This window comes from Lutra lutra, chromosome X (genome assembly GCF_902655055.1).
Source record: "Lutra lutra chromosome X, mLutLut1.2, whole genome shotgun sequence".
Classification (NCBI taxonomy): Eukaryota; Metazoa; Chordata; class Mammalia; order Carnivora; family Mustelidae; genus Lutra; species Lutra lutra.
In genome coordinates this window covers 20,697,555-20,711,658 of record NC_062296.1, presented here as the reverse complement: position 1 = coordinate 20,711,658, position 14,104 = coordinate 20,697,555, and the positions used below count along the sequence as shown (strand labels likewise).

The window sequence follows — 14,104 nt, the reverse complement described above, 5'->3', positions numbered from 1 at the left end:
TGGCAAAGTGAGATCTGTCTTACTTAAGTCTAGGTTCTTTCTATGATATTATACTATCTTTCTAGCCAGTTCCAAGCTCCAGAATCCTTGCAGGGATTGTGGGTTCACTCTAGCTGGTCCCACTGACCCATGGGGGTTTGGCAAGCAGGTCATTGAATATCCAGGAGGGAACATTCCTCCTTGAATGGGATGCCCCGACCAGGTCTCTTCAAGAAGCCCAAGTGGCTGGCGGAATTGTCAGCTCTGAGCCAAAGAAGTCCCAAGATAGCCCTGCCTTGGACAAGAGCTGGGAACCACACAGATAGCTGGATTCTGCTGCTCAGCCTTTGGGGCTGCCGGGTATCGTCACTGGTCCCCTACCCCCAAAACTATCCCTCTCCCAGTATCTGTGCATTTGCTCAGGCCCCCAGATTCAGCCTGATGACTTGCTTTGGCCAAGTTCAATGAAGTTGAGGACTGTCTCAGTGGGATCCTTCAGTCAGGGGGCCCAAAAGCAGAAGCTGCTCTGAGCACCACCACCTAGAGCAGTGGCCAGGAGGGATACCCAGCCCAGAATAGCTGGAGAAGCCCAACCTACGGTGGGGTGGGGATGGAGGGTATGGAGATGTGCTGAGAGCTCCCTGGATCACAAGGCTCAGCTTCTCTAGCAACTTCAAGTGGCAGATGCAGAAAGAGGTCAGTGATTATCCTCTTCTAACACCTGAGGGGACAGAGTCACTGCTTTAACTTACAGGCTCTCCTCCACTCACCATCCCTCATGCCCGCACTGGGAGAGGCCTTGTTTTCTCTGGAAGGTCTGGCCTAGGCTGCACTGGTTTCAGATCTTGTTCTTACTCCAAGTCCCCTTGAATATCCATGACCCTAACAACTGGCACTGGGGCAGCAGGACCGAGATAAGGGTCCCAGAAATTCCCTTAGATTAGCAACTCCCAAATGCAGGCTCATAGCCAACTGCATGAACGCACTTGGCAAATTGTTAAAATGCAGATTCCTGGGATACTAGCTCCAGACACTCTGATCTACTAGATCTCAGGGCAGGGCTCAGGAATGTCCATAATTGCTTCTCATGGGCCTCCCAGGTCTCTTCTTTCTGGCGCATGTTCTCTCTCTGTGGGTAGCCGGGTGTCCCCAAGGTTTCCTGATGAACTCTCAAATCAGAAACTGCCTTTCCCAAGCCAGAGCTTCAAAACTAGTCATCTGGGCTACCACAGAACCCAGCCGCTCTGAAGACCACTCCATACAAGACACAGATTGATAATTCAATAGAGACTGCACATCTGCTGTGTGCCCTCTGCTGGTTAAAATTCGTGAAGCTTGTAAAGTGTATACCAGTAGGAGTTTTTCTGACTGGTACTGACCATTTCTTCGGTTGGAAGCCTATACAGAAGGAGCTAATCCTGGTCCCAGTCTGGGCACATAGACACCTGAAACTAGAAGGGTTACTAATTTAAAAAAAATAGCTTTATTGAGGTATAAGTGATATATAAAAAACTGAACATATTTATACAATGTAATGAGTTTGAGCATAGGCATACCCATAAAATCATTACCACAATCAAGGTAATAAACATATCCATCACCTCCAAGTTTCTTTGTGCCCTTATTTTGTGTGTGTGTGGTAAGAATGCCTAAAATTTGTTAAGAGGGGAGATCTCATGTTAAGGGTTACTCTACAAAGTAAGCTACCTCTACCGAAACTAGGGCTCACCTCTCCCAAGGGAAATCTGCAGACCCTGGTAGGAACTACTAGCATGGCAGCAAGGAGGAAGAAGAGACATTGCAAAGCACCTCACCTTCCCAGGGAGCTAGATTTTAAAGCTGGGTGGGTAAGGAACCCTAAGAGTCGTAGAAGATACCACTGAGGGCACAAGAATATTCCTCTACACCAGCTGAAATGAACTGCAAAATGGACCTCAGGACCTGAGCTGACTCTATAGCTGGTACTTAATCCCTTTCCTAGTGATTAAGTACTGTGACTCTTTGCATTTAATTTTAAAGTACTGGAGGAAGCGTCAGGTAAAAGAATGGATAAGAAATGTGGCACACCTGATCCTTACCCACCAATCCCAGATGGAATCCCAATGTTTCAGATAAAGAGGATGCACCCCAGGTATTGTGATTTTGCCTATCCTTCCAGGGAGGTCATTATATGGGAAGAATATCAGACCTAGCCTAGTTTCCAACCTCTATTCCTCCAACTGAAATAATACAATTATAAATGGCAGCTAATTTAAAAAAAAAAGATTTTATCCATTTATTTGATGGAGAGAGAGATCACAAGTAGGCAGGGAAGCAGGCAGAGAGAGAGAGGAGGAAGCAGGCCCCCCGCTGAACAGAGAGCTCGACGTGGGGCACGATCCCAGGACCCTGAGATCATGACCTGAGCCAAAAGCAGGGGCTTAACCCACTGAGCCACCCAGGTGCCCCATGGCAGCTAACTTTAAAAAAAAAATTTATTTGAGACTGAGAGAGAGACAGATCATGAGAGGGGAGGGGCAGAGGGAGAAAGAAACTCCCCACTGAGCAGGGAGCCCAATGTGGGACTCGATTCCAGGACCCTGGGATCATGACCTGAGCCAAAGGCAGATGCTTAACCGACTGAGCCACCCTGGTGCCCAACATTGTTTACTATACACCAAGTACTCAGTTATGTGCTTAACATGGACTATCATGTATAATCCTCACAATAAGCTGTGAAGCATTGGATGATCAAAGTAGCTTGCCCAGGGTCACAATGCTGCCCATGGTTAGAGCAGGGTATGACCAAGATCTGTCTAACTGCAGAGCTAGTCACAATGCTAACTTCTCTTATTCTTCTCTATTTCTCTCAAGCCCAAGAGGAGGGTGTGTTCCTGCGCCTGGGACTAAGGGCTCCAGCCCTGCTCCATTTAGGACTAAGTAGTAGATGAATTGGGAGTTGATGCTAGATGCCAGGTCTTGAACTGGTTTAATCACTATTTGCTCAGGTAAAGGCCCAGAACCTGGGGACAGGGACTGAGTAGGTAACCAAGGACCAAACTCCCCTGGATGGGAGGGCAGGATAGGGAGATGGAAAGACTAGGAATGGATTGGCTCTAACAATCGGAACTGTTTTTGTTCAAAAGAGGTATTTTCGAAGAGCTTCTTGCACCATTTGAATTGGGAAGAAACGACCCCTAAGATGCTTTCCAGTTTTCCATTCCTGTGAACAACAGTGTGATCACGCATTAATTTTTTTTTCAATGTCCACATGTATTTTAAGCCACCTATGAAGATAATGCAGTTTTAGGCCTCTGAATAAGGATTGCCTATTTGTCTGCAGATCAGAAGTCAGCTTTGAAATCATGCATATCTTTTATTAATGAAAATGCTCAGATTTGACTAAACTGGGGCAGGGAGGATAGTGTTTCTGTAATATGAACAAGTCAGTACTTCCTGATACTATTTTCAGAATGACAACTGTTTAAAATCACTTCACATTGTGGTCTTTAGGACATTTGATTTAATCAATAAAACAACTGGTTAAATAGCCTAGTTTTCTAAGCTTGAGATATTTACTGATTCACTCAAAAATTCTTATGCTACAGGGGTGCTCGGGTGCTCAGTTGGCTGGGCATCCCACTCTTGATTTCAGCTCAGGTCATCACCTCGGGGTTGTGGGACTGAGCCTGGCATCAGGCTTCGTGCTCAGCAAGGAGTCTGCCTGTGATTCTCCCTCTCCTTCTTCCTCTACCCCTCCCCTCCACTTGCGTGTATGTGCACTCTCTCTCTCTCAAATAAATAAACAAATCTTAAAAGAATTCTTATGCTCAAAGGCTCTGAAGATTTGCTAGATAGAATTATCCCATTCTATTCTCAAAAATTTTATGGAGAAAAGAAACCTGTACAACTTAAATGTTCCTTCTACATTATAATTAATTTAGTCAGGTAGATATACTGGAGAAGATGGAAAGTGGGAAGGAGATAAGGGGCAAACAGGGCAATTCCAAGACTGAGTAACAGTTATCTTTAACCTCTGAAAAAAGGGAACTTCTTAATCATTTCAAAGTCCTACAAAAGAAAAAGGCCACTTTTCTGTTGGTATCTACAATTACACTTTCCCGCAAAATTAATAGTATTGGACAAGTAGCCGAGATTCCTGGAAATGAATTCCTAGTAATAATTACTAAAAAGCCTCCCATAAGGAAAGGATTCTCTAATCCCAAAAGACATGTTTTTCTCCAAAGCAGACTGGATGCTAAACTAGTTCTCAACAAGGAAGTGTCACTTCATAGCCTTTACGCGAACTACACTCATTCCCAAGGTTGGGGAATTATACCACGTGTAACTGAGGCGCTGCGATAGAACAGCCTCCACCCAGCAGTTCAGGGAAATGTATTGCAAGACCTGGGAACAGAACACAAAGTTCCAGATAACCACAGTGCGGATGGACTGCCAGGAAAACTGTCAAGGAGAAGATTTCACTGACGAGTAGCTTCCAGGGTCTCCTCTCAGCAGTGGTAATAGCAGTAACAGCAACGAAAGCAGGAATAGCTGCAGGAAGAGCACTAACATGAGTGGTAGTGGTGGGAGCAGCAGCATTTATCAAATGCCTACTTTTTGTCAAGCCAGTGCCAAATCCTACACACACATACACACACTCTAATTGTTATAGCAAACTTGTGAGGAAGTCGTCATTATAGACCTTTCGCTGATGAGAAAGCTGAGGCTCGAGGTTGTTTGAGGCTACACGACTGGTTAGACATAAAATCGGGATTTAAACCCAAGACTGTCTTATTTCAAGGCTTAGCTCTATGTACATGAGCATACATCACAGCAGTATGGATAAACTGGCATTTTAAGTGTGAAGGATTACAAACAATAGAAGAGATACACCTTGGCTTCTCTGAGTTTGTTGAGGACAGCAAGCTTTTCTGGGCGGGCGGGGGCGGGGGGGAGTCAAAAAACAAAGTGACAGGAGGCTGCAGAAGGACCTCAAAATCAGAGAAGTGAGATGTGTGAGTGTGAGGCAAACCATGATGTGGTCAAGGAAAAGGCAGGATAATTTAGGGAAATTACCTTAATACTATTTAAAAAGGCAGTTATGACTCAAGCGAACTTAGGAGCATTCATAGACATTTCATAAAAATGGAATTCAGGTGAGCTTGAGACATGACAAATCTAACAGTATACCGACCTTTAGTACTATGTGCTTCACCAATGACTCTCCAGAAAGACACAGTGGGTCAAGGAAGGAAGATTACCAGAAAGGACTGTAGGAAGGTCATAATGAAAATCAGGGTGGCGGTGTCTGGGTGGCTCACTTGGTTAAACATCTGACTCTTGATTTCAGCTGGGATTGTGGTCTCAGGGTCGTTAAGATTGAGCCCTGCCTCCAGTTCCATATTCGCAGAGTGTGTGCTTGGGATCCCCTCTCCTTCTCCCTCCCCCTGCTCTTGCACACACGCTCTTCTATAAATTAAATGAATGAATGAATGAATAAAAGAAAAATAGGGTGAATAGGTCCATTCTATCTGAATAAAATGAAAAGAAAAATAAAATCAGGAAGGGTGGTAATGAGCTAACAGCAATAGTTTAACCACGGTGACTTATATTCCTGTGTGCCAATCACCGTTCCAACTGCTATACACACGATATGAAGTCATTTAATTCCCTCAGCCCTATGAGTAGCCGCTGTCGTTTGCATTTTTACAAATGAGGCACAGAGCTCAAAGTCACATGCATTTAGTCATTGGTAGGGTAGGAACCCCACCGCACCTAGGCAGTCTGCTGCAGAGCCTGGACTCATAGCGCCCCCCCCAACCACATTGCCCCTTGAAGGTATAAGGAGGGTTTACTCTGGAGTCCAGTATTGAAGCTCATAATCTTAGTATCAAGGAAGATCTTTTGAAGCGGTTTAAGCAGCAAATAAACTTTACAGAGTAAGAAACTCCTTAATAATAGGCTGAAGATAGTAATGGTTTCAAGAAAAGTAGGCAAGTAGGTGGATAGATAAGCTAAGCATAAGTTGTAGAGAGAAGCTAGACATTATTACGGTAAGAGTCTGAAGCTTCTGGAGTTTGAAATGATGTAAGATGACAATGCCCTCCAACAAAAATTACTGGTCTGTTCCAGTTACGTATTTCTGAGATCTTACAGACATTAAAATGAGCATATGATTTTTTTCCTGATATGATTTCTAAGACTATGAAAATGGATATTACTAGCCTCCAGCTACATATGCCACCTTACAAATGACTCATGAACATGAATGAAATGTCTAGAAGTTCATCTTGGTCAATGCCCTCATTCAACTATTTTTTATTTTTCAATTCAGAAAATCAGACATTAATCTAGGTCAGCATTCTCTACATTGTATCTTCTGGAGATGAATGTTTAGAAGTTATTAAGTGACGGGGGCGGGGGGGGGATTCCAGGATCCAGTAAGTGCTCACTAAATTCTCCTAGAGAACCACAGACCACATGTAGCTTGAACAATCCCATAATAAAGAATCTATGCAACTGTAATCCAGTATTTCCTACATTTATTTGGCCATGGCACCTTTACACTGCAGACCATTTATAAATTATGGACATTCATTCCAGATCTAGATACTTTCTTTTGGACAAATAGAAGAGTGTTACTTTTATAAGAGTCCAGGAGGGGAGTTAACCATGGCTAAGAGTAATTGGGATATTTTGTTCTCTCAATGTTGAAAGAGTCCCTGTTTCTGCTCTTAGGGATGGTCGTATGTGGCACTCTGAATTCATTTTCTCCTAATAATTTATACCAGCCACTCCTTAGTCTCCTTTGCTGATTTCCTCTCATTTCTCTAACCTCTTATTGTTAGCATACCCTGGAGCTCGGTCTGTGGACCTTGTCCTTTCTCTATCCCTGTTCTATTCCTTGGTGATCTCATAGTCTTGTGACTCTTTAATAAATTTAAAGGTTACTGACAGCCTGGACTTTTCTAAACTCCAAACTCACACATCAGGATGTCTGGGACATTCCCACTAGGATATCTATCAGGCAACCCAAATGCTAACATGTCCCAAATCAAAGTCCTCATCTTTCCTCCCAAATCTACTCCTCCTTTAGTCTTCTCCGTTTCAGTTAATGTCATCACCTTTCCAGCTGCTTAGGCTAATAATGACAGTGCCATCCACAACACATTTTCTCCAATACTTCATATCCAAGCCATCAGCAAATTCTATTGGCTCAACCTTCAAGATATACCCTCAATTGAGCCACTTATCACCTACACTCTCATCATCCTAATTAAACCTCTATTAACTCCCAAATGGATTATTACAATAGCTTCCTAGTTCATCTTCCTGACTCTGCCCTTGGTCCCCTGCAGCTTGTTCTTAAGACAGCAGCTAGGGTGATAATGTTAAGACTATAATAAAGAATTTTTGTGGGGGCACCTGGTGGCTCAGTCAGTTAAACGTCCAACTCTTGCTCTCAGCTCAGGTTTTGATCACAGGGTTATGAGTTCAAGCCCTGCACTGGGGTCCACGCTGGGCATGGAGCCTACTTAAAAAAAAAGAGAGAGAGAGATTTTTTTTTTTTTCACCAAGGTAGAAAAGACTTCTCCATTCAGAATCCACTAATGGCTTCCTATCTCTGAATGAAAGCCAAATCCTTACAATTGCCTAGGAGGCATTACCTCACAGGCCCCATCTCCTACTACACCCTCCCCTGTCCAGCCCCCCACTCTACTGTAGCTCCAACAGTCTTGTTGCTGTTCCTTGAGGTAGGCAAGATCCTACTTCAGGACTTGTACCTTTCATCGTTAGGTTAGCTGATTTTTATTACATTAGGTTGAAAAGGTTTTTTCATATTCCTAATTTGCTAAGCTTAAGGTTTTTTTTGTTGTTGTTGTTAAAGGTAAGATTCACATACCTTAAAATAAAAAATTAAAAAGTCAACCATCTTAAGGTGAACAATTCAGTGGCATTTAGTACATTCACAATGTTGTATAACTATCTTTATTTAGTTCCTAAACATTTTCATCACACCCCAAGGTCAACGCTATACCCATTAAATAGTCACTCCCCATTCCCCACTGCCCCTTCCACCCCTGGCAACCACCAAACTGCTCTCCATCTCTATGGATTTATCTATTCTGGATATTATGCATAAAGGAAATTATACAATATGTGATCTCTTACGACTGGCTTTTTTCACCTTGCGTGTTTTTGATGTCTATCCACCTTGTAGCATGAATCAGTACTTCATTCCTTTTTATGGCTCAATATCACTCCACTGTAAGAATACACTACAATTTATTTATTCCTTCATCTGTTGGTGATACTTAGGCTCTTTTCAGCCACTGTGAATAGTCCTGCCATGAACATGCATGTATGAGTATCTGAGTCCCTGCTTTAGATTCTTTTGGATATATACCTGGGAGCAGGATTCCTGGGTTGTATGGTAATTCTGTTTTAACTTCTTGAGGAACTGCTGAACTGTTTTCCGCAGTTGCTGAACCATTTTACGTTCCCCTCAGCCATGTGTGAGGGTTCCAGTTTTCCCTTCAGGACTTTTGCATTTGCTGTTCTCTCTCTTGAATGCTCTTCCAACAGATAATCCAGTGGCCCACTTCCTCACTTCCTTCATGTCTGTACTCAATGTCCTCTTCTCACAGAGGCCTATCCTGATCACCACATTTAAAATGGCAACCTCCCAACCCCAGCCCATACTTACCATCCTCCTTGCCCACTTTATTTTTCTCCATAGCATTGATCATCATCTAACATACTACTTAATTTTCTTAATTTTTACGTCTTGTCTTCCACCACTGAAATGTAAGCTCCACCAGGGAAGAGATTTCAGTCTGTCTTTTCCAGCACCTAGAATAGTGTTAGGCACATAGTAAGTGCTTAATAAGTATTTGCTGAACAAGTAAGTGAGGCCCAAAGAGATGTTTTGGCAAATTGAGGCAAAAAGGAGCAAGAAACTGTCTCTGTAGTTCAGAAGTAAGTTTTCTAAGAATGGGGACAGATAGAAACTGAGCATATCATACGTTTTATTCAGCTGTAACCTTTTAAAAAGCACAAATGCAAGAGACGGCTATTTCTGAATCAAGTGAAAGAACTAGTTAGAAAAGCCTGGGGATAATGGGATCAAAATGTCGAACTAAAACTCATTTGCACCAAATGAGTCAACTAACTGCCTATAATAAGCAAAAGTCAACTAACTAGCTATAATAAGCAAGCTTAATATTTACTGTTTGAAATGTTTTATTTAAAGAAAGTAAAAAAAATGGTGCTACAGGACACAGAACTTTAAGAGTATTATACTTTAAGAAAACGAACCTAATACATACTGTCAGAAATAGAATTCTATGGAAGAACAAAAAGATGTAACCCCACCTAAAATACTGCTACAGCAACAATGTGGTTTATCATATTCTCAAAATATAACAGAGTCAGGGGAAATATCTGTATATAAAAAGAGAATCTATATTGAAACCACAAAGAATTTATATCTGGACCAAACTTGGTGTAATTAGTACTGAATTTTTCACTTGAGAATGATTAAGACGGCAAAAGTCATGTTATATATTTTCATTACAATTTTTGAAAAGTAAAAAAAAATGGATAGATGGTAGATGAAGAAACATTCTGGGGACTGACACAGAAATAAAGATTCGAACATTGCCAAGTCTACTACTAAGAAACAAGTAGTAGTAGAAACACTACTAAGAAACGACACTTTTGTTGGAGATTTCGGAAAATCATTTACAGCAGAAATCAGTCTGGAAAATGAAAACTAATGGATTCAACTTTTTTGACTAAGTATTACAAGAAGTAGACTATGTAAGAGCTCGTCACTGAAACTGGTTTTCAATATGTTTCTGCTATAGGCTGAATGTCTAAATTCATATGTTGAAACCTAATCCCCATTGTGAGGCATTAGGAGGTGTGGCCTTTGGGAGATGACTGCATCAAGAGAGTGGAACCCTCATGTGTGGGATTAGTATCCTCCTAAATTAGACCCCAGAGAACTCTCTCACCCCTTCTGCCAGGAGGATACAGCAATATACTTCTACGAACCAGGAAGTGGGTCCTCATCAGACACTGAATCTGCCAGTGCCTTGATCATGGACTTTCCAGTATCCAAAACTGTGAGAAATAAATTTATATTGTTCATAAGATACCTAGTCTGTGATACTCTATTATAGCAGCCCAAAGGAACTAAGACAGTTTCAAAGTACAACTGTAAGTACAAAGCACAAGAAGTTCTGATGTTAAGATGAAAAAACTACTCATGACTGGGTCAAACAACTTCAGAGCCTGACCACCTTAATGGTTATTAAAGATCACAAAGGTACTTTGCCAGTCTCTGAAGTTCAAGAAATTAGTAAAATATACATAGTGAGCTTATAACTGTGCTGGAGGAGACTGCAAGATGCACTTGGTAAAGCTCTCAGTCTGTAGGCCAAGTAATCAGGCTTCCATGTAAGAAGCAAAGCAATGCTCCTACTAACATGATAAAATCTACAGCTTTTACACGAATAACTCCTGAGGCACTTTACCAATACAAATTTTATTAAAAAAATAAGTAATAACATCAAACTGTTCAGCAAATCTATATTCAATGTAACCAAAATAAACAAACACCAAAATAAAAAAAATATACATCTATATATATATGGGCAAGAAACAAGTGCATTTTTTGGTCCCAATATTTTCTGAATATATTATCTTTATCCAAAGGAATTACATTAATGGCTAAGAAGATATGTATTAGATGTACAGAAACATAACTTTAAAATTTATTTTAAGGTCTGTAGGAAGTGTTTTTTGCCAATTCTTTATGTCTTTAAACTCATAATCACTAAGATAATGATAGTCCCAGGATAGAGGATGTAGTAATGTCTAATGGTCTGAATAATTACCCAAATCTAGAAGCCATCAATAGGTAGCTACATGAAATTTGTAGAGAATTCTAAAGAATTTCTTGAGGTTCTTAAAAACAAAACAAAACAAAACAAACACAAAACAAAAGTTTTAAAGAGGAGAGATAAAAGTGGACATAACAAAACACACATTAATAAATTTGGTGAAGGACAACATAAAACCAAGATAAAATTAAACTTTTAAAAAATCTGAATATTAGTATCACTGAAAACTCCTAGGGTTAATACTGGATAAAATTTCAAATGACGGTACAAATAACTATAACTTTGGAACTATAATTTTAGAAACTTGTTTTCCAAGAACATGAAAGTAACCTTGGTTCCCCACACAACCAGTTTTTATATTCCTTGGACTGCATGCATACTAGACAAATATTAAAGGGCAGCAGCCAAAATGTTTAAACTTCAACTTGGATGTTGAAGCATAGATTTGATGGGTCTTTCTTGGTTAGAATGAACCCATAAATATAAGTTCAAGAACCAAAGCCCCCAGTGGGAAGTTGTGCTCAATTTGGCGGGCCTTGAGGTCATCTCTGGCCAAATTAGCATCAGCCTTATGGGAGGCCAGTCATGAAGGAAGGGACTCTCCCCAAGGTCTGATTTCTTAAGGCCACAATCTAAAGGAGGTCTCACAGTCAAATAATTCACATTCCTTGGAAAGAGAGAACAGGCATCAGTTGTGTCCATCGAAGGGGGACACTGACCAGGAGTATCCTGGACATTTTTTGAAATTTCTGTGTTGCTTCTGCATCTGAAAAATACGAAAAATAGAACAATGACAGACAAGGAAAGAGGAAAAAGACAGCTATCTGACCTAAAAATGAAATTAAGAAACCAGACAAAACAGACAAAGAAAATGAATAGCCATGTCATTTGAAATGCAATATTCTGAAGGCAAGTACAGCAGAGAAAAACACAAATTATTTTAAGCAAAGCAAAAAAAGACCATAGCAACAAAAGTTATTTTTGGAGAGAGCCAACTGGAGAAAAAAGCATATGTTAAGATATGTTAACCTGACACAAAGATAAGGTGGAATAAGAATCTAGTGCCATCTGAAAGCTGAAAAGAGCTGAATCAGAGCTAGTGTCATGAACTTGGCTGTTTAACCGCCTTCGTGTGAGAAAACACTTCAGAAGTTTGAACTTAGGAAACTGCCTTTGTGTAAGAAAACACTTCAGAACTTTGAACTTAGGAAATTCCAACTTGTCTTGCACCAGGTTGCACGAGCTCCATAGAGCAGGAATCTATTTCAACAAGCGGCTTTAAAAACAAAAACAAAAACAAAATACTTTAATATTTTTCATTTCTATTAATGATACATTTTAAAATGCAACAGTGCTAAAATCCATCAAAGAAAAATGCACTAAATGAAAATTAAACTTACTCAGAAGTGGGTTCAGAATTGGGTTCAGAATTGGGTTCAGAAGTTGAGGTACTTTCGGGAACTGAAATTAGAAGTGTTTTATGTTTAAAATGGTATAGATAACGAGTAAGACTATTAACTTAATACAGAAGAGCCCATATTGTGGCTGATCAAGAATACTGGAATAAATATCAGAAATTCCCAGAGAGGGAGACAAACCATAAGAGACTCTTAATCTCAGGAAACAAACTGAGGGTTGCTGGAGGGGAAGGGGGTGGGAGAGATGGGGTGGCTGGGCGATGGACACTGGGGAGAGAATGTGCTATAGTGAATGCTGTGAATTGTGTAAGATTGATGAATCACAGACCTGTACCCCTGAAACAAATAATACAATTTATGTTACTAAAAAAAAAGAAATTCAAAGAAACATAATTATATATACATACCATTCTCTATTATAACTTGGCAAGTATGAGTTTTGCGTTGACACAAGTGTTTAGCCATACGGTCTAAAGCAGAAGAATCAGTTAGGAAGTCACATTTAAGGCACACTAGAGTAATGCCCCTATGAAGATAAAAAGAAAGCAAAGGTTTTTAATCTTTTATGAAAGTCCATCTAGAAGTTCAATTATTATTTTTCCATATAACAACTCTTGATTTGGTTTTTATGGGTCATGACCATCAATTTCCAATTTTGTTATATAAACCTGATTTACCTGAAATGGTACTCTAGAAAATGACAGAGTCATGTTTAAGTTATGCTAACATTCAGTGCTTTGTAAACTGTTCCCTCTCATATTGGTTGCTAAAAGACAGGAGTTAAGAGACCTAAAACCCAGTTGTGGCTCCACTAACAATTTGTATAGCTTGTGCAAGTCACATTCTTTCTGTGCCTTTATCCATCTGAAAAGCAAGGATATAATATTCATTCAATTTACATTTTTAAAAAGATTTTATTTATTTATTTGACAGAGAGAGATCACAAGTAGGCAGAGAGGCAGGCAGAGAGAGAGGGGGAAGCAGGCTCCATGCTGAGCAGAGAACCTGATGCAGGGCTCAATCCCAGGACCCTGAGACCATGACCTGAGCTGAAGGCAGAGGCCTAACCCACTGAGCCACCCAGGCGCCCCTCAATATACATTTTTTTAAAGATTTTATTTATTTGACAGAGAGAGTGAGTGAGGGAGAGAACAAGCAGAGGGAGCAGCAGAGGGAGAGAGAAAAGTAGGCTCTCCGCTGAGCAGGGAGCCTGATGTGGGGCTCAACCTCAGGACCCTGGGATCATGACCTGAGCCGAAGACAGACGCTTCGCCTAGCTGACTGAGCCACCCAGGAGCCCCTCAATATACATTTTCTGAGGACCTTCTTTACACACTCCATACTACTAGGTGTTGTGAATACAACAGTGAACAAAAAAGAGGGTAAACTCTGTGGAGCCTATAATCTGGTATCTTATTTTAGTGGTGATAAAATTAGAAAAAAAATGGGAAGGTTTTAAAAATTAATCATGTACTTTAATTATTATTATCTGTCAGTTAACAAGCATAACCATGCTTTTTACAGTTCATTGGATACTTGGATGGGAATAAAAACCAGTAGCCTACTTTAGATTGACTTCCCCACTGTGGCTTTAGCCTTTTTTTTAAAAAGATTTATTTATTTTAAGAGAGATTAGGGGTAGGGGTAGAGGGAGAGAATCTTTCAAGCCGACTGCCCCGCTGAGCGCAGGACCCACCTGCTGAGGAGAACTTGATCCCAAGACCCATGAGATCATGAGGTAAGCTGAAACCAAGGGTTGGATGTTTAACTGACTGAGCCACCCAGGTGCTCCTATTGCAGCTCTAGTCTTAACAG

General features: G+C 40.7%; 1 protein-coding gene across 4 annotated transcripts in view; it reads right to left on the bottom strand.

The window, feature by feature from the left end:
• ZNF280C (zinc finger protein 280C) overlaps positions 1-14,104 on the bottom strand; it is an 80,383-nt gene that overhangs the window by 3,244 nt on the left and 63,035 nt on the right. For 2 of the 4 annotated variants that reach the window (XM_047715728.1, XM_047715729.1), the window contains exons 18-20: positions 12,697-12,815; positions 12,272-12,332; positions 3,764-8,814 (exon numbers count right to left, since the gene is read on the bottom strand). In XM_047715728.1, coding sequence (XP_047571684.1) covers positions 8,736-8,814; positions 12,272-12,332; positions 12,697-12,815 — 259 coding nt within the window. In that variant the 3' untranslated portion in view covers positions 3,764-8,735. Of the gene's footprint in view, positions 1-3,763; positions 8,815-10,497; positions 12,148-12,271; positions 12,333-12,696; positions 12,816-14,104 lie in introns of those variants that run through there. The other 2 variants (XR_007124752.1, XM_047715730.1) reach the window with 2 other exon arrangements.